General features: G+C 48.9%; 2 protein-coding genes across 4 annotated transcripts in view; one reads left to right on the plus strand and one right to left on the minus strand.

The window, feature by feature from the left end:
- Positions 1–14,549, plus strand: part of PPT1 (palmitoyl-protein thioesterase 1) — a 100,934-nt gene extending 86,385 nt beyond the window's left edge. For both annotated transcript variants that reach the window (XM_075336211.1, XM_075336210.1), the window contains one exon: positions 13,594–14,549. In XM_075336211.1, coding sequence (XP_075192326.1) covers positions 13,594–13,716 — 123 coding nt within the window. In that variant the 3' untranslated portion in view covers positions 13,717–14,549. The remainder of the gene's footprint in view (positions 1–13,593) is intronic.
- CAP1 (cyclase associated actin cytoskeleton regulatory protein 1) overlaps positions 14,505–21,706 on the minus strand; it is a 98,324-nt gene continuing 91,122 nt past the window's right edge. For both annotated transcript variants that reach the window (XM_075336208.1, XM_075336209.1), the window contains exon 13: positions 14,505–15,237. In XM_075336208.1, coding sequence (XP_075192323.1) covers positions 15,154–15,237 — 84 coding nt within the window. In that variant the 3' untranslated portion in view covers positions 14,505–15,153. The remainder of the gene's footprint in view (positions 15,238–21,706) is intronic.

Consider the following 21,706-nt stretch of genomic DNA (forward strand, 5'->3'; position numbering starts at 1 on the left):
TCTAATGGTACCATTGCTACGTTTTGATCGCCTGTTATTGCATTTTGCGTAAAACTTGCGGCGACCAAAAAACGTAATTTTGGCGTTTGGAATTTTTTTTGCCACTACGCCGTTCACCAATCAGATTAATTGATTTTATATTTTGATCGGGCATTTCTGAACGCGGCGATACCAAATGTGTTTTTATTTTTTAACCCTTTAATTTTCAATGGGGGGAAAGGGGGGTGATTTGAACTTTTAGGTTTTTTTTTTTTATTTTTTTTTTTTTTTTTATTTTACTAGTCCCCCTAGGGCAATGTTTCTCAACTCCAGTCCTCAAGACCTACCAACAGATCATGTTTTCAGGATTTCCTTAATGTTGCACAGGTGATGCAATTATTCCCTGTCTAACATTGAGGAAAACCTGAAAACATGATCTGTTGGTGGGTCTTGAGGACTGGAGTTGAGAAACACTGCCTAGGGGGCTATAGCAATCAGCAATCTAATCGCTCTTATCTACAGCTGTATAGCTGTGATCAGCAGATTCAGTCCCTTTCTCTTTTTCTCTGCTTGCGGCCGAGGGAAAACGAAAGTGAAACTTCATAGCTGCAGGCGTCATTACATGACCCTGTGCTACGATGGCAACCACCGAAAGTCACGTGATCACGCACGTGACTTCCGGTTGGGGCGGCGGTAAGTAAAAAAACATGGCCGCGCACATTTAGATCTTGCTGCCAGACTTTGGCAGTGAGATTTAAGGGGTTAATGGCCACGGGTGGAAGCGATTCTACCCGCGGCTAGCAGGCACACATGTCAGCTGTTGAAAACAGCTGTGTGCCGCGGCAGGGGGCGGGGCTTAACGGGACACGCTCTGACTGATATATCCATCCATGGTCGTGAAGGGGTTAAAAATCTTCACCTAATGAATAAGTGTTTTGTTCATTCATCCGGTTATAGGCAGTCTGTTTTTTTAAAATTAGATAAATTATTGCATTTTAAAACTTTCATAAACATAACACATTGTGAGGGTAGTCCCCTCCCTCTCCCCACCCTCTTCCAGTCAACAGTCTCACCCCTACACTCTCTGCATCTCTCATTTCTCAGCCACTGCGATTTTTCCTTTCCTACCTATAGTCTAAGGGGTGCTTCACACACAGTGAGATCGCTGCTGAGTCACGGTTTTTGTGATGCAGCAGTCACCTCATTAGCGATCTCGCTGTGTGTGACACTGAGCAGCGATCTGGCTGTGAGGTTGCTGCTCGTTACACACAGCTCTGGTTCGTTTTTTTATTGTTGCTCTCCCACTATTAAGCACACATCGCTGTGTGTGACAGCGAGACAGCCTGCGGTAAGCTGTAACCAGGGTAAACATCGGGTAACCAAGGTGGTTACTCGATATTTACCTTCGTTACCAGCCTCCACAGCTCTCATGCTGCCAGTGCCGGCTCCTGCACACGTTAAGCGGTGTGCACTGGTAACTAAGGTAAACATCGGGTAACCATACCCGATGTTTACCTTAGTTACCAGTGTCCGCAGTTTCCAGACGCCGGCTCTGTGCAAGTGCAGTGTCGCTTGCACGTCGCTGGTGAGATCTGCCTGTTTGACAGCTCACCAGTGATCCTGACCAGGTCAGATCGCTGGTGGGATCGCTGCTGCGTCGCTAAAGTGTGACGGTACCCTAAATATCAGGTAGTCTGTTTAAACTGCAAGATAATTGCAAAAGGAACTTTCCTAGAAACTCTCATTCACTAAAATCTTTCAGTGTGAGACTTATCTGTAGATAGAGGCACCTGGTTTGGTCAGCACATATACTGCTGTAGGTAGTAGTAAGGGGTATGTGTACATGCTGGAGATATATAATTGTAGATAGCAGTGCTGCAATAAAGGAAGTTTACACTGCAATATGTGGATTTTTGCTTTGAATAGCTTTATTGTTGAATTCATTGGGTGCATAGTACTGTGCATACAAAGGCTATAAACCTCCCCCAGACACAAGGCAGATCAGTTTTGTACCAAAAGCAGGACAGCAAATCTAACCATAATGGACTAACATTAATAAGGGGAACAAACTCCCAAGGATAATCCTGATAACTGTCCTCTGTAAAGGTGGCTTTACACACTGCAACATCGCAAACGACATCGCTGTAACGTCACCGGTTTTGTGACGTAATAGCGACCTCCCCAGCGACATTGCAGTGTGTGAAACATATCAGCGACCTGGCCCCTGATGTAAAGTTGCTGATCGCTACAAATCGTTCAGGACCATTCTTTGGTCCTTTGTTTCCCGCTGTGCAGCATGATTGCTAGAAAGTTTGTGTGTAAAGGGGACTTTACAGAGACTTCCCTTTCAAAAAGCTGCTTTACAACGTCCCCAATGACTAGCTAGGTCGTTCTGCAGGTCAGTATCGCTGTTGCGTTGTTGGCCAGGTATGCTTGTTTGACAGCTCACCAGAGACTTTGTAGCGATCCCGGCCAGGTTGGGATCACTGAAAGTCTACCAATCTATACCATTGCAAGACCTGACGTGTGAAGCTGGACAGTCACATGCTACGACAATATTGCCCAAGGCAAATATATAACTAGTAGATGGTCTGTCCCCAGACTGTTACTGTAATTGAAAATATATCCACTTAGGGCAGAATTTTTGTCCCATGACAACTACAACCCCTATACTTTACATTCCAACTATTATTCCAGCAAGTAATCTAATCAGTTACACAAAATACCCAAGACAAACTAAGGCTTTCACACTACGTCTTTTTAACATGCGTCAGGAACGTTTTTTTGCTGCAAAAGCGGATCCTGCTTTTACAGCAAGAAACGCATGCTAACGCATCTGTTATTTTGCAGGATCCTGTCACTGGATGTTTAGGGGTGGGCATTGGAGTCATGTGATCGGGAGTGAGGGGACTAAACGTGCTAGACTGGGAGCCGGCTTCTGACAGCTGCAGACGCTCGTAACCAAGGTAAACATCGGGCTTGGATACCCGATATTTATCTTGGTTACGAGTGTCTGCAGCTGCTAGGAGCAGGGCTGCCTGCACACGTTACCAACGTAAACATCGGGTAACTAAGAGAAGTGGTTACCCGATATTTACCTTGGTTATGAGTGTCCGCAGCTCTCAGGTGGGAGAGAGAGGGAGGAGAGGAAGGGGGAAAGACAGATGATGAGGAGGAGAGAGAGAGAGAGACAGATCACACGAGACTGGTTCTGGGCATGCTCAGTACAAAAGCAGGATCCTGTTACAACACAACTCAACGCATTCTGCTAGGCAGGATCCAGCGCTCATTGAAATGCATTGCAGCTCGTGGCGCAATGTGAAGGATCCTGTGAGATGCGTTATTTCTTTGTCGCTCCATTGGGAGACCCAGACAATTGGGTGTATAGCTATGCTTCCGGAGGCCACACAAAGTATTACACTAAAAGTGTAAAGCCCCTCCCCTTCTGCCTATACACGCCCCGTGCTCACGGGCTCCTCAGTTTTTATGCTTTGTGCGAAGGAGGCAGACATGCACGCATAGCTCCACAGCTTGGTCAGCAGCAGCTGCTGACTAGGTCGGATGGAAGAAAAGAGGGCCCATAACAGGGCCCCCAGCATGCTCCCTTCTCACCCCACTTTGTCGGCGGTGTTGTTAAGGTTGAGGTACCCATTGCGGGTACACAGGCAGGAGCCACATGCTGTTTTCCTTCCCCATCCCTTAATGGGCTCTGGGCGAAGTGGGAACCGGATCGGTCTCCAGGCACTGGGACCGTGCTCCCTCCGCAGCCCCTGGGAATCTGCTGGATAGGAGCTGAGTATCGTCAGGGACAAGGCCCTGCTACTATGAGGTACTCTGTGTCCCCGTGGGGACCGCGCATGGAGCGCTTGTGCCAGACACTTTCCAGCTCTGCTGGGTGTGTTAGTGCGCCGGACATGGAGCGCTTGGGCCAGACACTTTCCAGCTCGGCTGGGTGTGTTAGTGCGCCGGACATGGGGCGCTTGGGCCAGACACTTTCCAGCACTGCTGGGTGTGTTAGTGCGCCGGACATGGAGCGCTTGGGCCAGACACTTTCCAGCTCGGCTGGGTGTGTTAGTGCGCCGGACATGGGGCGCTTGTGCCAGACACTTTCCAGCACTGCTGGAGGTGTTAGTGCGCCGGGGGACTACGCGCGGCCGCGTTTATGGCCGGCCGCGCTTATAACTTTAGTCCCCGGCTTCTGCGGCCTAGTTTCGTTTATTCCCGCCCACAGGCCTGCCAGTCAGGGGAGGGGCGGGACGCTGCACGGATCGTCAGCGGAGGGCTGGAGCATACATTAGTATCCTCCTCCCTCCTCACTCAGTACAGTGGGGCACTGGGTTCCCGCACTTTTCTTGGGCACGCCCACGGTCTCCTCCTCCTCACAGAACGCCGGCAGCCATTCCTGTCAGTGATTCAGACGCTGGAGAGGAGAGACAACAGGGAGACCCAGGCAGGGAATTTGGTGACCACACAACCGCTCTGAGCGGTCGGTAAGCAGCACCTGTGGTGCTGGCCCTTGCACTGTACGGTCGCTCTGTTGATTCTTGGCTATATACCCTCCTGGTTGTTCTCAGAGGAGACAACATGTCATCTGCAAAAAGCAAGGGTGCCACAGCACAGGCGTATTTTGCAACCTGTACCTCATGTACAGCTGTACTACCGGCAGGTTCCACTGACCCTCATTGTGTGCAATGCTCGGCTCCTGTAGCACTTACTCAGCCGGAGCCTCTGCTACAGGTGGCCCAGGTGGATCCACCTGCTACCACTGTCCAGGTGACAGGGACGGAGTTTGCAGCCTTTGCTGACAAACTGTCTGGGACTATGGATAAATGGTCTGCTAAAATACTGGAAGCTTTGCAGTCCAGACCGGTGATTCAGGCCCCGGGCTCTATCCAATCCTTGACCCCTGGTCCCCCTCAATTGGAACGGCAAAGTGCCCCGGGGGTAAACCATAGGTCCCAGGGTGAGGTCTCTGACACGGACTGCAGTCCCAGGCCGCCCAAGCGGGGTCGCTGGGAAATTCCCTCCACTTCATCACACTGTTCAGGGTCCCAGCAGGGGGACTCTCTGGAGGATGAAGCGGAGGTATCAGATCAGGATTCTGATCCTGAAGCCGCTCTCAACCTAGATACACCTGAAGGTGACGCAGTAGTGAATGACCTTATAGCGACCATCAATCAGGTGTTGGATATTTCTCCCCCAGCTCCTCCAATTGAGGAGTCTGCTTCTCAGGAGAAATTCCGTTTCAGGTTTCCAAAGCGTACATTAAATATGTTTCTGGATCACTCTGACTTCAGAGACGCAATCCAGAAAAACCGAGACTGTCCAGACAAGCGTTTTTCCAAGCGCCTTAAGGACACACGTTATCACTTCCCCCCCGAGGTTGTCAAGGGCTGGACTCAGTGTCCTAAGGTGGATCCTCCAATCTCCAGACTGGCGGCTAGATCCATAGTTGCAGTGGAAGATGGGGCTTCACTCAAAGATGCCACTGACAGACAGATGGAACTATGGTTGAAATCCATCTATGAAGCTATAGGCGCGTCTTTTGCTCCAGCATTCGCTGCCGTATGGGCACTCCAAGCTATCTCAGCTTGTCAGGCGCAGATTCAAGCAGTAACACGTACATCTGTCCCGCAAGTGGTGTCCTTAACCAATCAGGCGTCGGCGTCCTACGCCATTAATGCTATCCTGGACTCTGCGAGCCGTACGGCGGTGGCATCCGCCAACTCGGTGGTACTCCGCAGGGCCATGTGGCTACGTGAATGGAAGGCAGACTCTGCTTCCAAAAAGTTCTTAACCGGTTTGCCATTGGCTGGCGACCGCTTGTTTGGTGAGCGATTGGATGAAATCATTAAACAATCCAAGAGAAAGGATTCATCCTTACCCCAGTCCAAACCAAACAGACCTCAACCACGGAAAGTACAATCGAGGTTTCGGTCCTTTCGGACCGCGGGCAGATCTCAATTTTCCTCGTCCAAAAGGCCTCAGAAAGATCAGAGGAACTCCGATGCATGGCGGTCTAAGTCACGTCCTAAAAAGACCGCCGGAGGCACCGCTCCCAAAGCGGCCTCCTCATGACTTTCGGCCTCCTCAAACCGCATCCTCGGTCGGTGGCAGGCTCTCCCGCTTTTGCGACGCCTGGCTGCCACAAGTAAAAGACCGATGGGTGAGAGACATTCTATCTCACGGTTACAGGATAGAGTTCAACTCTCGTCCTCCGACTCGTTTCTTCAGAACATCTCCACCCCCCGACAGAGCCGAGGCTCTTACGCAGGCGGTGGGCACCCTGAAGGCGGAAGGAGTGGTGATCCCGGTTCCTCTTCAGCAACGGGGTCACGGTTTTTACTCCAACTTGTTCGTGGTGCCAAAAAAGGACGGATCCTTCCGTCCCGTTCTGGACCTAAAGCTGCTCAACAAGCATGTGAAAACCAGGCGGTTCCGGATGGAATTGCTCCGCTCCGTCATCGCCTCAATGTCCCAAGGAGATTTCCTGGCATCAATAGACATCAAAGATGCTTATCTCCACGTACCGATTGCGCCAGAGCATCAGCGCTTCCTGCGCTTCGCCATAGGGGACGAATACCTTCAGTTCGTAGCACTTCCTGTTGGCCTGGCGACAGCCCCACGGGTCTTCACCAAGGTCATGGCAACAGTGGTGGCAATCCTACACTCTCAGGGACACTCGGTGATCCCTTACTTAGACGATCTCCTTGTCAAGGCACCCTCTCAAGGGGCATGCCAACACAGCCTGAACATTGCTCTGGAAACTCTCCAGAGTTTCGGGTGGATCATCAATTTTCCAAAGTCAAATCTGACACCGGCCCAATCACTGACATATCTTGGCATGGAGTTTCATACTCTCTCAGCGATAGTGAAGCTTCCGCTGAACAAACAGCGTTCACTACAGACAGGGGTGCAGTCTCTCCTTCATGGTCAGTCACACCCCCTGAGGCACCTCATGCACTTCCTAGGGAAGATGGTGGCAGCAATGGAGGCAGTTCCTTTTGCGCAGTTTCATCTGCGCCCACTTCAATGGGACATTCTCCGCAAATGGGACAGAAAGTCGACGTCTCCCTTTCTCGGGCAGCCAAAGCTTCCCTTCAGTGTTGGCTTCTTCCCACTTCTCTGTCGAAGGGGAAATTCTTCCTGCCCCCATCCTGGGCTGTGGTCACGACGGACGCGAGCCTGTCAGGGTGGGGAGCGGTCTTTCTCCACCACAGGGCTCAGGGGACTTGGACTCAGACAGAGTCTTCCCTTCAGATCAATGTTCTGGAGCTAAGGGCAGTGTATCTTGCCCTAAAGGCGTTCCAGCCGTGGCTGGAAGGCAAACAGATCCGAATTCAGTCGGCCAACTCCACAGCGGTGGCATACATCAACCACCAAGGCGGGACACGCAGTCGGCAAGCCTTCCAGGAAGTTCGGCGGATTCTGCTGTGGGTGGAAGCCACAGCCTCCACCATATCCGCAGTTCACATCCCGGGCGTAGAAAACTGGGAAGCAGACTTTCTCAGTCGCCAGGGCATGGACGCAGGGGAATGGTCCCTTCACCCGGACGTGTTTCAGGAGATCTGTTGCCGCTGGGGGAAGCCGGACGTCGACCTAATGGCGTCCCGGCACAACAACAAGGTCCCGACATTCATGGCACGGTCTCAAGATCACAGAGCTCTGGCGGCAGACGCCTTAGTTCAGGATTGGTCGCAGTTTCAACTCCCTTATGTGTTCCCTCCTCTGGCACTGTTGCCCAGAGTGTTACGCAAGATCAGGGCCGACTGCCGCCGCGCCATCCTCGTCGCTCCAGACTGGCCGAGGAGGTCGTGGTACCCGGATCTGTGGCATCTCACGGTCGGCCAACCGTGGGCACTACCAGACCGACCAGACTTGCTGTCTCAAGGGCCGTTTTTCCATCTGAATTCTGCGGCCCTGAACCTGACTGTGTGGCCATTGAGTCCTGGATCCTAGCGTCTTCAGGATTATCTCAAGAGGTCATTGCCACCATGAGACAGGCTAGGAAACCAACGTCCGCCAAGATCTACCACAGGACGTGGAAAATATTCCTGTCGTGGTGCTCTGCTCAGGGTGTTTCTCCCTGGCCGTTTACCTTGCCCACTTTTCTGTCCTTCCTTCAATCCGGATTAGAAAAGGGTTTGTCACTGGGCTCCCTTAAGGGACAAGTCTCTGCGCTCTCTGTCTTTTTTCAGAAGCGCCTAGCCAGACTTCCACAGGTACGCACGTTCCTGCAGGGGGTTTGTCACATCGTACCTCCTTACAAGCGTCCGTTAGAACCCTGGGATCTGAACAGGGTACTGATGGTTCTTCAGAAACCACCGTTCGAGCCAATGAGGGATATTTCTCTCTCACGCCTTTCGCAGAAGGTGGTTTTCCTAGTAGCAGTCACTTCGGAGAGTGTCTGAGCTAGCAGCGCTGTCATGCAAAGCCCCCTTCCTGGTGTTTCACCAGGACAAGGTGGTTCTGCGTCCGGTTCCGGACTTTCTCCCCAAGGTGGTATCCCCCTTTCATCTCAATCAGGATATCTCCTTACCCTCTTTTTGTCCTCATCCAGTTCACCAATGTGAAAAGGATTTGCACTTGCTAGATCTGGTGAGAGCACTTAGATGCTACATTTCTCGTACGGCGCCCCTGCGCCGCTCGGATGCACTCTTTGTCCTTGTCGCTGGCCAGCGTAAAGGGACACAAGCTTCCAAATCAACCCTGGCTCGGTGGATCAAGGAACCAATTCTCGAGGCTTATCGTTCCTCCGGGCTTCCGGTTCCCTCAGGGCTGAAGGCCCATTCTACCAGGGCCATGGGAGCGTCCTGGGCTTTGCGGCACCAGGCTACGGCTCAGCAGGTGTGTCAGGCGGCTACCTGGTCGAGCTTGCACACTTTCACGAAACACTATCAGGTGCATACCTATGCTTCGGCAGATGCCAGCCTAGGTAGGCGAGTCCTTCAGGCGGCGGTTGCCCACCTGTAGGACGGAGCCGGTTGCGGCTCTATTATGAGGTATTATTTACCCACCCAGGGACTGCTTTTGGACGTCCCAATTGTCTGGGTCTCCCATTGGAGCGACAAAGAAGGGAATTTTGTTTACTTACCGTAAATTCCTTTTCTTCTAGCTCCAATTGGGAGACCCAGCACCCGCCCCTGTTTTTTGTGTACACATGTTGTTCATGTTGAATGGTTTCAGTTCTCCAATATTCCTTCGGATTGAATTTACTTTAAACCACTTATAATTTTTTCCTCCTTCTTGCTTTTGCACCAAAACTGAGGAGCCCGTGAGCACGGGGGGGTGTATAGGCAGAAGGGGAGGGGCTTTACACTTTTAGTGTAATACTTTGTGTGGCCACCGGAGGCATAGCTATACACCCAATTGCCTTGGTCTCCCAATTGGAGTTAGAAGAAAAGGAATTTACGGTACGTAAACAAAATTTCCTTCTTTGACAAAGGTAAACGCTACAAGTAGCGTTTTTGAAACATGTTAAAATAACGCAAAAGTACGGATCCTGTGTCTAACGCACGCAAACGCAGGTGGACGCGAGGCCATTGCAAATACATTGAAGTGAAACGCATTTGCACTGGATCCGTTTTTCCGCTAAAAAAACGTTATGGACGGATGTTAAATAAACGTAGTGTGAAACCAGCCTTACGTGGAGGTCTCTTTACTACTGCCCACTTCATACTGTACATTCCTATATAGCGATTTGATCTAGGTGCACAATGAATCAGGATATGGTGTGCAAATAAGGCGATTAGTACTGAGCACAAAGTTATAAAGCCAAGTACGGCACTTAGATGGTGGTGCTAAATGCTTGCATGTATTGTGCTTAAAAACCAGAGCAGGGGTTCACCAAAAGATTGACCATTTAATAGGCCATTATCTACACTGGCATGGAGAAATATCCTGACGGGCACCAAACTTACAATACTCCAGGAGCTGTGAAATCCGAAAGAAGAGCACGACTGGCTGGAGAACTGAACATACAGCAAATCGTGAAAATTGCTGGTGAAGAAAATGAAGGTCTATATCTTAGTGCTTGTTCACGCTAAGTCGTTTTGCTAAGTTTTTGGAGTGGAACCTCAAACTGCACAAAAACTTGGCGTTTCCTCTCCAAAATTTCAGCAATAAGACAGTATAAATACACCCTGAGGATGAACACATAACACGACCTCCAGCTACTACAAACCTAACTGCAGGGCTACATATTTATAGAGGCCTAGGAAAGCCATTCAGGTTTCAGAGGAGCTTCATGCAAGAATATAAATAGTTGAAGCATGCCTTGATGGATGTGTTTAGACAAGTCTTTGTAAAGTCAAATTTTACGTTAAATTGCAAGGAAAAACCTGCTGCCCAGAATGTTGCCATAGTCACTCATCATGCAAGTCAGGGTTAATGGATAACACTGAGCAAGTTAGTAGTCTTAGAGCCAATTTACTTGGAATGGAAAGAGGCCTATTCTCTAAATGGCATATAGTCAGCAGTGGGGACCGCAGGGATCTGTGCTAGGACAGACTCGCTTTAATCTCTTTATTAATGACCTTGTGGATGGGATTGATAGTAAAATGTTAGTGTTTGCTGATGACACCAAACCATGTAGACTATTAATTAACCGTGATCGTATAAGGCTATGTGCCAACGGGAGCTCGCAGGTACGGCCGCAGGTTTCCCGCAGCTGCTCGCTGGAATCCGTAGCTATTTTTAGCTGCGGTAGTACAGCGAAATAGCTGCAGAAGTCTCGGCCCTCTCTCCATACTGGAGAGTCGGGATTTCTGCAGGTAATTCCGCAGAAAGAATTGACTTGCAATTACGTGCAGCTATGGGACATCCGCACGTATCCGCAGCATGGACACAGCACTCCCCTTGTCCCATAGGATAACATGGGGAGTGTCTGTGCATGCTGAAACCTGCGGATTTATCTGGAAAATCTGCAGATAAATCCACAGGTTTAATCTCACGTGGGCACATAGCCTTATATTACAAAACGATCTGGATAAGATGTCAGACTGGGTAGATACTTGGCAAATGAGATCTAATGTTGATAAATGTAAAGTAATGTACCTAGGACAGAGCAATCCTATAGCTGCGTATACAATAAGTGGAAGTAAACTCGGGACTACAGAAGAGGAGAAAGACTTGGGTATTCTGGTTACAAATAAGCTGAGCAGCAGTAATCAATTTCAGGCAGCAGCTACAAAAGACAAGATTTTAGGGTGTATAAAAAAAATTAGCTCCTGTGATCTTAACATACAGTGGAATCTTGGTTAACAAGAACAATCCGTTCTGAGAGTGTGCTTGTTAACAAAGTTACTCGTTCAGCATAGCAAGATTTCCCATAGGAAATCATTGCAATGCAGACAATTCGTTCCACAACTTGTTAAATGTCCCATCCTGGTTCCCTATTGTGCCATTACACACACACACCCCCTCACCTTACGTTCCATCGCCGGTCTCCTGGGACTTGCTGTTCGCTGGTACGGGCTGTGTAGCGGGTTACCATCACGACGAGGGAGGAACTTCCGCACCCAGAGCGCTGATGTCAAAGGCAGGAGCTGTTTGCCTCTGATGGGCCAGTGTGCTGCCTTTGAGTAGTATCTGACAGAGGAAGTTCCTGCCTCGTCGCAATCCTTGCCGATACACACAGCCTATACCGGCGAACTACAGGACCCAGGAGGCCAGCGGCGGACCGGAAGGTACACATTATGCTCATCTTATCTTCCGTTCCATCCCCGGCGTCCTGGATCTTGTAGTTTGCCGCGAGGTTTCCTCCCTCATCGCAGTGTACCGGCAAACTACAAGAATCATGAGGCCGGCGATGGAACAGAAGGTAAGGTGAGCATATTACTGTATGTGTGCGTGCGTGTTTGTTTGTGTGTGTTTTGAGCATGCTTGTTTGTGTGGACTGCAAGAGTGGGATAGAGCGTGGTGGATGTACAAAACTGGAAGTGTGTGCGGTGAGGATTTTGCTCGTGCAGCAAAGCTTTCTCGTAAACAGTTACAAATTTACAGAAAGCTTTGCTTGTTAAGCGAAATTCTCGTTAACTGGGTTACTCGTTAAGCGAGGTTCCACTGTATTACCCCTCTATAAATCAGTTGTAAGGCTACATCTGGAATAAGGGGGACAGTTTTGGGCTGCACATTTTAAAAAGGACACTCAGAAGTTAGTCAGTTCAAAGGCGGGCAACTAGACTACTACAAGCAATGGAAGGCCTTACATATGATGACAGGTTGAAAAAGTTGGATTTGTTTAGCTTAGAAAGAAAAGAAAAAAAAAAGTCTCAGGAGATCTCATTTATATGGTCTAAGGACCAGGGGGCATACACTACAAGTGGAAGAAAAGCGATTCTGGCAGCTAAATAGGAAAGGGTTCTTTACAGGTAGAGCAGTCAAGACTGTGGAATGCCCTACCACAAGAGGTAGTAATGGCAGATACCAGAACAGCTTTTAAAAAAAGGGCTGGATAATATCCTTAGTACACACGACATTGTTTGTTATAAGTGACAATGTATAATTTATGTAGGAAGGTTGAACTAGATGGACCTAGGTCTTTTTCAACTCTATAACATTAGAACTGCTGGATGTGGATATGCTGTAGTCAGGATGCTTCCATTCCCTGGAGACATGGTTTTAAAATCCCTATAGTTGGGATAACACACCTGCTGTGTTTCACATAGCAGACTCAAACAAAATGAGTTGCCATCCTGAAGAGGGTGCATTTATGACCCAGGAACTGATGATTGAGGTACAATATAGGGAGGCTTCTTAAAACAAGGTTTGAAACTGAGAAGATGGAGTGGGAAAGGTGGTAATATCCTGAATGTAGAAGCGACAGATACCATCAGAATCCAAAGCTTCTATCTTTGTAACCTCATGGAATGACAGGGACAGATGAGCATTTTGGCAGCAATAAGTTGCTCTCGCACACTGGCAAGCACTGAGAAAATAGCCTACCTTCTGACTGAAATAGCAAGGGAAAGTGATGGAAAAGAACTGGAGGCTTGCCTGTTCAGTCCTATAACCAGCATGGAAGTCTGAGCAAAAAGCTTGCAACGGATAGTGGGGGCAAGAGGTCCCAGGAGATCTCATCCCCCTACCCAATGTTAGTAAATGGTTCAAATGAAACAGGGCTACAATGCGACTGTCCGAAAGAAAGGGACAGAAAAGCTACCTGGGATTCAGAGGGGGAATTTGATGTGTAGAGTTCAAAAGGGGATACCACAAATTAAAGTGTTTCCTAGAATACTCCTCCTAGGGTAATAGGAATAGGTTGGCAACAACCAGGCCTACATAGGGAAAAGTCCCTAATATTTTCACCTGTCTTGTTCTCATACTCACTTCTTCAGGGGCGGTGGTGACTAACAAAGTAATGCTGAGAATTGCAGCATAATACTGTTGTTAGTTTACCTCCAACTGACCATAGCGCAATACGAGACCCCAACACACTTTTTCTTCTACCTAGTGTCAATCTCCAAGTAGCAGGGCCTATAACCTTGGCATTGTGTGCCCAGTGAAATTGAGAAAACTTGACCAACTTTCATAAGGCATCCCAATGGAACATCATTAACTATGCATTGAAATATTTTATGAGGTTTTTATTAAACATTTTTTTTATTTCAACAGGATCGTTTGGGTTTGAGGGAAATGGACAAGGCTGGAAAGTTGGTGTTTTTGGCCACAGATGGAGACCACTTGCAATTTTCAGAGGAATGGTTTAATGAGCACATCATACCATTTATCCGTTGACGTTTTTGGTCTTAAAACTGTTTTTGTCTACAAGCATTTGTCAATTGCACTGGAGTAGTATTTTACTACAATTTAACCGCTAGCAATAATAGGCATTAAACTGCAAACAAGTCTCCTCCTTTTACAATCTTTACCAGGCATTTTTTTTTTTTATAAGTGTTGTGGGTGCGATTCTAGTCCTGTGGCCAAGTGATCTCTTTATAATGCCATGTTTACATGGCTCTAACATGAATGTGTAATCCAGATGACTTCACTATGTTCAGGTCAAATATCTTTTTTATATGCATCCTTACTTAGCTATGCTCAATTACAGCATATAGTTGTCATAGACTACTACGTGGCAACTTTAGTGACCACTTCAGCATACAGCTGCTGCTAGTTTACCTTAAAAAAAAAAAAAAAAAAAAAAAAACCCAAAACCCTGATCAATCAAGCTATGATTATATTTCAACATATCCTTTGTTTTAAAGAAATAAGTAGTTGCCAAAATCTTTTGTGAGATATTATTCACCTCTCTGTATGGGAAAAGACATCAGGGGCTGCTGGATAAAGCTGAGCGTAGCACTTGTTAGCCCCACAGGAAGCAAAGTGGTGGTAGAGCATGCACGCTGGCGCTCTGTTCTAACAGGAATAAAAGTTCTTTTCTGCTAATTGATGCAGATCCCACCTCGTGGACCCCCACACATCAAATTATCACCTCTTTTACGGCTTGTGGTGACAAGTTAAGCACAGAACCACTGTGTTGTATTGTTGGAAGTTTTCATTGGCATTAATAAAACAAAGCAGACTTTTTCCTTTACTTTGAATCTTTAATAAAATGCTTGATTTGTAAACTTGTGTATTCCACAGTCTGTGCAAGGACTGCTTCTGTTCCCTTAATATCAGAGCAGAACCTGCTTACAACATATTGGAAATGTTCAGTACACATTGGCATTATATTAGTTTAGGATCAGACAGAAGTGACAGGCCAGGACAGTAATTCAGAGAAAAGGGAAAACCATTGCATATTTCTGAAAATACTTATGTATAAAAAGTAAACCCTGGAAGTGCTGAAAAGCGTCGGCCAATAGTCAGGAGCTGTATTATTCCCTGTGTATGGAATGAACAAGATCCATTTGCAAAGTGCTCATTAGCTATTTAAACTTTGGTCCAATTAACATTTTACCGGTCATCCAGCCACTACCCAGAATTACGTTTGACAGTCAGAACCTCTCCCTTTTAATTGGCACAGGAGGGGCAGGACAGCAGATTAGCATAAGCAGCTCTCGGTGGACTTCTGGCACTAATTAGGTGTGGTACAGTAGGACATCAGCATGGAGCTGTGAGGGTCTCTACCTACAGCTAGAGTAATCCTCAAGAAAGAAGCAGCAGAGAGAACACAGAGGGCTGGAGAGGACATGGTGTCCAGCCCATGTCACTGCAGGCGGGAGTCTGCTTCTACCCTGCTATCTCGGTCACTGTAGTCACCAGCTTATCACCATTCCAAACAGTCTTGAACTGTTCAGGTACCGGAAACTCACTCTGCAATAAAGCCAAGTACATAGTTAGGATATATACCATGGAAGAATAAAGCAAATAGATGGCAATTTTATCCACTTATAAAATCAGACGTGATATACTTCTTAACCCCTTCACGACTGCAGATGTACCGGTACGTCCTAAATCATGAAGGGGTAATCACCACAGGCAGCTGCTGTGAGCCAGTACTTGTCTACTGTACAAATCAGAAGACGTGCCTTGCAGGTGGATCTGCGATCCACCTATGCCTGTTAACCCCTTAAATTGTGCTGTCAAAATATGACAGCACAATTTAAATGCCTGCAGCGGGTAACGAGCATTACAGACTAAGGGATCATTCACATGACCATTCCGTTTGTCCTGTTTCCTGTTTTTTTTTTTTGCGGACCCACGGACAGGACCATCTTTTCAATGTCTTGTGTATGATCGGATGGCACATGGAAGAACTCCCGTATGAATCAGATTCTACAAAAAAAAAAAAGCACACTGGATGCCATTTGTCTGTTCCGTAATAACGGACCGTAACTCAATAAAAGTCAATGGGCCCACAAAATCCCTGGAAGCCGCACGGAAGCACTTCCGTGTGACCTCCGTCGGGTGCCCGTGCAGTCTGTGTCCCGCGGCTGCTCGCACTGTAGTATCAGCAGCTTCTCACACTGCAGGGCGGGCAGTCGCGAGGATGACGAGCGCTGCTGTCAGGAGGTTAGATGAGATCATTTCCTGTTGTGACGCTCTCCTGCGCTCCTGACGTCAGCACTGTCACTGCCTTCTATGCCTGCTGCGTTCTCACGTCACGTTTAGTGGGTGGCCCGATATTGTCACTAGCGGTGACGTCATGGGCTCCCGCGATTCTTTGCTGTGAACGCGGCGGGCATAGAAGACAGTGACAGCGCTGACGTCAGGAGAGCAGGAGATAGTCACAGCAGGTACTGATCTCATCTAACATCCTGACAGCAGCGCTCGTCATCCCCTGCAGTGACCTGGGCTGACCTCATGATGTTAGCTCCGGTCACTGCACTACTCTCCCAGCTAATGGGGAACATTGTTTTTCATTGACAGTGACTATGGTATGAATCGTCGTGGGACCCCCTTATTGGATTACACCGGACCCGATTTGATTGTTCTTTTCAATAAAATGGTAAAAGAGGGAATGTTTTTTTCAAATAAAACTTGTCAAATTTTTATTACTGACTGGGTTGGTGATGTCACGCGTCTATCAGATACCTGACATCACTAACCCCAGGGCCTGATGCCAGGTGACATTACACATCTGGCAACCCCATATATTACCCAGTTTGCCACCGCACCAGGGCAACAGGATTGGCACATCTAATGGATGCGCTACTTCTGGGGCGGCTGTAGCCTGCTATTTTTAGGCTGGGGAGTGTCCAATAACAGTGGACCTCCCTAGTCTGAGAATACCAGACCACAGCTGTCAGCTTTACCTTGGCTGGTAATCCAATTTGGGGGGGGGGGGGACCGTGTTTTTAATTTAAATTATTTAAATGTAAAATAACAGTGTGGGGTGCCCTCTGTTATGGATTACCAGACAAGGTAAAGCTGTCAGCTGTGGTTTGCAGGCTGCAGACGTTTGCCTTACCCTAGCTGGCTACAAAAAAAAATAGGGGGGACCCCACGTCATTTTTCTTTCAATTATTTATTTATTTTTTTGGCTACAAGGCTAAGCACCCTTTAGTGCCACATGAAAGTCACAAAAGTGTGTCAGCTTAGAATATGCAGGGTGGTAAGACATTATATATATCTCATCTATCGATCCCTTCATTCATCTATCTCTATATCTATCCAACTCTATATCTACTCATCTATTTAGCTTTCTTGCTGCTTCCGTTTTTTGTGGTCCGCAAGAGAAAAAAAAAACAAAACGATGACACACGGACTGAACAGAACGGATGTCACACGGATGCATCCGTGAAAAAACGGACCGGTTTTTGCGGCCCGTAAAAACGGAACGGTCATGTGAATGTAGCCTAACTGACGTGATCACTGGGAGCCGATGGTTGCAATGGTAGCTTAAGGTCATGTGAGGACTCCTGTCGTTAACATGACTCACTTCCTGTTACAGCCAGCAGAGAGCTGCATGTAACAAAGGGTTGAGCCTAGAATCTACGGGCTCCTTCCTGGTTGGTGGGCATGACTAGGTTTCCTCCTGTCCACTATAATCAAGCAAGGGTGAGGGAAGCCCACCCTACACGCCTCTCCATCTGGAGGGTCTTAACCCCAGACCCCTGCGTCTATTATAAACAACTCCATGCCCACAAGGACTTAAAAAAATATATATATTATTTATACTATCTGGAAACATCGGGCTGCATTTTTAAACACCACAAACCAATCACCTGACAGAAATGACATAACTGGAAGGAGCCTCTACACTCTAGCATCTACCGTAACAGAAGACGAGCATTTCTGCTGATCTGAGCTGTGGAGTTCTGATCTACAGGAGTGAATCAGCGATCAGACTGCTGATCATTTAAGTCCCCTATGCGAACTAGTAAAAAAAAAAACAAAAAAGTTCAAACCAACCCCCATTTGCCCTATTGAAAATAAAGGGTTAATAAAAAAAATTACACATTTTGTATCGCTGCGTTCAAAAATGCCCAATCAAAATATAAAATCAATTTATCTGATAAATGGCATAGCAGCAAAGAAGGGAATTTTGTTTACTTACCGTAAATTCCTTTTCTTCTAGCTCCTATTGGGAGACCCAGACAATTGGGGTGTATAGCTTCTGCCTCCGGAGGCCACACAAAGTATTACACTTTAAAAAGTGTAACCCCTCCCCTCTGCCTATACACCCTCCCGTGCATCACGGGCTCCTCAGTTTTGGTGCAAAAGCAGGAAGGAGGAACTTATAAAATTGGTCTAAGGTAAATTCAATCCGAAGGATGTTCGGAGAACTGAAAACCATGAACCAAAAGAACAATTCAACATGAACAACATGTGTACACAAAAGAACAACCAGCCCGAAGGGAACAGGGGCGGGTGCTGGGTCTCCCAATAGGAGCTAGAAGAAAAGGAATTTACGGTAAGTAAACAAAATTCCCTTCTTTGTCGCTCCATTGGGAGACCCAGACAATTGGGACGTCCAAAAGCAGTCCCTGGGTGGGTAAAAGAATACCTCGATAAAAAGAGCCGAAAACGGCCCCCTCTTACAGGTGGGCAACCGCCGCCTGAAGGACTCGCCTACCTAGACTGGCGTCTGCCGAAGCATAGGTATGCACCTGATAGTGTTTCATGAAAGTGTGCAGACTAGACCAGGTAGCTGCCTGACACACCTGCTGAGACGTAGCCTGGTGCCGCAATGCCCAGGACGCACCCACAGCTCTGGTAGAATGGGCTTTCAGCCCTGAAGGAATCGGAAGCCCAGAAGAACGGTAGGCTTCAAGAATCGGTTCCTTGATCCACCGAGCCAAGGTTGACTTGGAAGCCTGCGAACACTTACGCTGGCCAGCGACAAGGACAAAGAGCGCATCTGAACGGCGCAGGGGTGCCGTGCGAGACACGTAGAACCGGAGTGCCCTCACTAGATCTAATGCGTGCAAATCCTTTTCACATTTGTGAATTGGATTAGGGCAAAATGAAGGTAAGGAGATATCCTGATTGAGATGAAAAGGGGATACCACCTTAGGGAGAAATTCCGGGACAGGACGCAGAACCACCTTATCCTGGTGAAAAACCAGGAAGGGGGCTTTGCCCATTATCAGAGCACCAGGATAAGAAGATCCGCCAAGATCTGTAATAGATCTTGGCGGACGTTGGTTTCCTGGCCTGTCTCATAGTGGCAATGACATCCTGAGATAATCCTGAAGACGCTAGGAGCCAGGACTCAATGGCCACAAAGTCAGGTTGAGGGCCACAGAATTCAGATGGAAAAACGGCCCTTGTGACAGCAAGTCTGGACGGTCTGGAAGCGCCCACGGTTGACCCACCGTGAGATGCCACAGATCCGGGTACCACGATCGCCTCGGCCAATCTGGAGCGACGAGAATGGCGCGACGACAGTCGGACCTGATCTTGCGTAACACTCTGGGCAGCATCGCCAGAGGGGGAAACACATAAGGCAGTCGAAACTGCGACCAATCCTGAACTAATGCGTCCGCCGCCAGAGCTCTGTGATCCTGAGACCGTGCCATGAAGGCCGGGACCTTGTTGTTGTGTCGTGACGCCATGAGATCGACGTCCGGCGTTCCCCAGCGGCGACAGATCTCTCGAAACACGTCTGGGTGAAGAGACCATTCCCCTGCGTCCATGCCCTGACGACTGAGAAAATCTGCTTCCCAGTTTTCTACGCCCGGGATGTACACTGCGGAGATCGTGGAGGCTGTGGCTTCCACCCACTGCAGAATCCGCCTGACTTCCTGGAAGGCCTGACGACTGCGCGTGCCTCCCTGATGGTTGATGTATGCGACGGCCGTGGCGTTGTCCGACTGTATACGGATCTGTCTGCCCTCCAGCCACCGATGGAAGGCCAATAAGGCTAGATACACCGCCCTTATCTCCAGGACATTGATCTGAAGGGAGGACTCTACCGGAGTCCAGGTTCCCTGAGCCCTGTGGTGGCGGAAAACCGCTCCCCACCCTGACAGGCTCGCGTCCGTGGTGACCACAGCGCAGGTTGGGGGTAGGAAGGATCTTCCTTGCGATAGAGAATTGGGACGGAGCGAGCACTGAAGAGACGTCTTGGTTGCAAGGGACAGAGAGAGACGTTCCTGTCGAGGGAAGTAGACCTCCTGTCCCATTTGCGGAGAATGTCCCATTGGAGTGGCCGCAGATGGAATTGCGCGAACGGCACTGCCTCCATCGCTGCCACCATCTTCCCCAGGAAGTGCATGAGGCGCCTCAAGGGGTATGACTGACCCCGAAGAAGAGATTGTATCCCTGCCTGCAGGGACAGCTGTTTGTTCAGCGGTAGCTTGACTACCGCTGACTGTGTATGAAACTCCATGCCGAGGTAAGTCAGTGATTGAGTCGGTGTCAACTGGGATTTTGGGAAGTTGATGATCCACCCGAACTGCTGGAGAGTCGCCAGAGCGACTGTAAGGCTGTGTTGACACGCCGCCCGAGAAGGTGCCCTGACTAGGAGATCGTCTAAGTAGGGAATCACCGAGTGGCCCTGAGAGTGTAGGACCGCCACTACGGATGCCATGACTTTGGTGAACACCCGTGAGGCTGTTGCCAGGCCGAAAGGCAATGCCACGAACTGAAGGTGCTCGTTCCCGATGGCGAAACGCAATAAGCGTTGATGTTCGGGTGCGATCGGCACATGGAGATAAGCATCCTTGATGTCGATCGATGCTAGGAAGTCTCCTTGTGACATCGAGGCGATGACCGAGCGGAGCGATTCCATCCGAAACCGTCTGGTGCTCACATGTCTGTTGAGCAATTTGAGGTCCAGAACGGGGCGGAATGATCCGTCCTTCTTTGGCACCACGAACAAGTTGGAGTAAAAGCCGCGACCATGTTCCTGAGGGGGAACCGGGATCACAACTCCCTCTGTTTTCAGAGTGGCCACTGCCTGAAAAAGTGCCTCGGCCCGAGCGGGGGGCGGAGAGGTTCTGAAGAAACGAGTCTGAGGACGAGAGCTGAACTCTATCCTGTAACCGTGAGACAGAATGTCTCTCACCCATCGGTCTTGAACATGTGGCCACCAGGCGTCGCAAAAGCGGGAGAGCCTGCCACCGACCGAGGATGCGGTTCGGGGATGCCGAGAGTCATGAGGAGGCCGCCTTGGAGGCAGTGCCTCCGGCGGCCTTTTGGGGGCGTGACTTAGACCGCCACGCATAGGAGTTCCTCTGACCTTTCTCCGGCCTGTTGGACGAAGAGGACTGGGGCTTGGCGGAGGGACGAAAGGACCGAAACCTCGATTGAATTTTCTGTTGTTGAGGTCTCTTAGGTTTGGACTGGGGTAAGGAGGAGTCCTTTCCCTTGGATTCCTTAATAATCTCATCCAATCGTTCGCCAAACAATCGGTGGCCAGAAAACGGCAAACCGGTTAAGAACCTCTTGGAGGCCGAGTCTGCCTTCCATTCGCGCAGCCACATGGCCCTGCGGACTGCCACATAATTAGCGGATGCCACCGCTGTATGGCTAGCAGAGTCTAGGACTGCGTTCATGGCGTAGGAAGAAACAGCTGTCGCTTGAGAAGTCAGAGACGCAACCTGCGGAGCAGAATTACGTGTGACTGCATTAATCTCAGCCAGACAAGCTGAGATAGCTTGTAGTGCCCACACGGCTGCAAAGGCCGGGGCAAAAGACGCGCCCGTGGCTTCAAAAATGGATTTCACCAGGAGCTCTATCTGCCTGTCAGTGGCATCCTTCAGCGATGAGCCATCTGCCACCGATACTACAGATCTAGCCGCCAATCTAGAGACTGGAGGATCCACCTTGGGACACTGAGCCCAACCCTTAACTACGTCAGAGGGGAAGGGGTAACGTGTGTCAGTAAGGCGCT

Source organism: Anomaloglossus baeobatrachus, chromosome 2, assembly GCF_048569485.1.
Source record: "Anomaloglossus baeobatrachus isolate aAnoBae1 chromosome 2, aAnoBae1.hap1, whole genome shotgun sequence".
Classification (NCBI taxonomy): Eukaryota; Metazoa; Chordata; class Amphibia; order Anura; family Aromobatidae; genus Anomaloglossus; species Anomaloglossus baeobatrachus.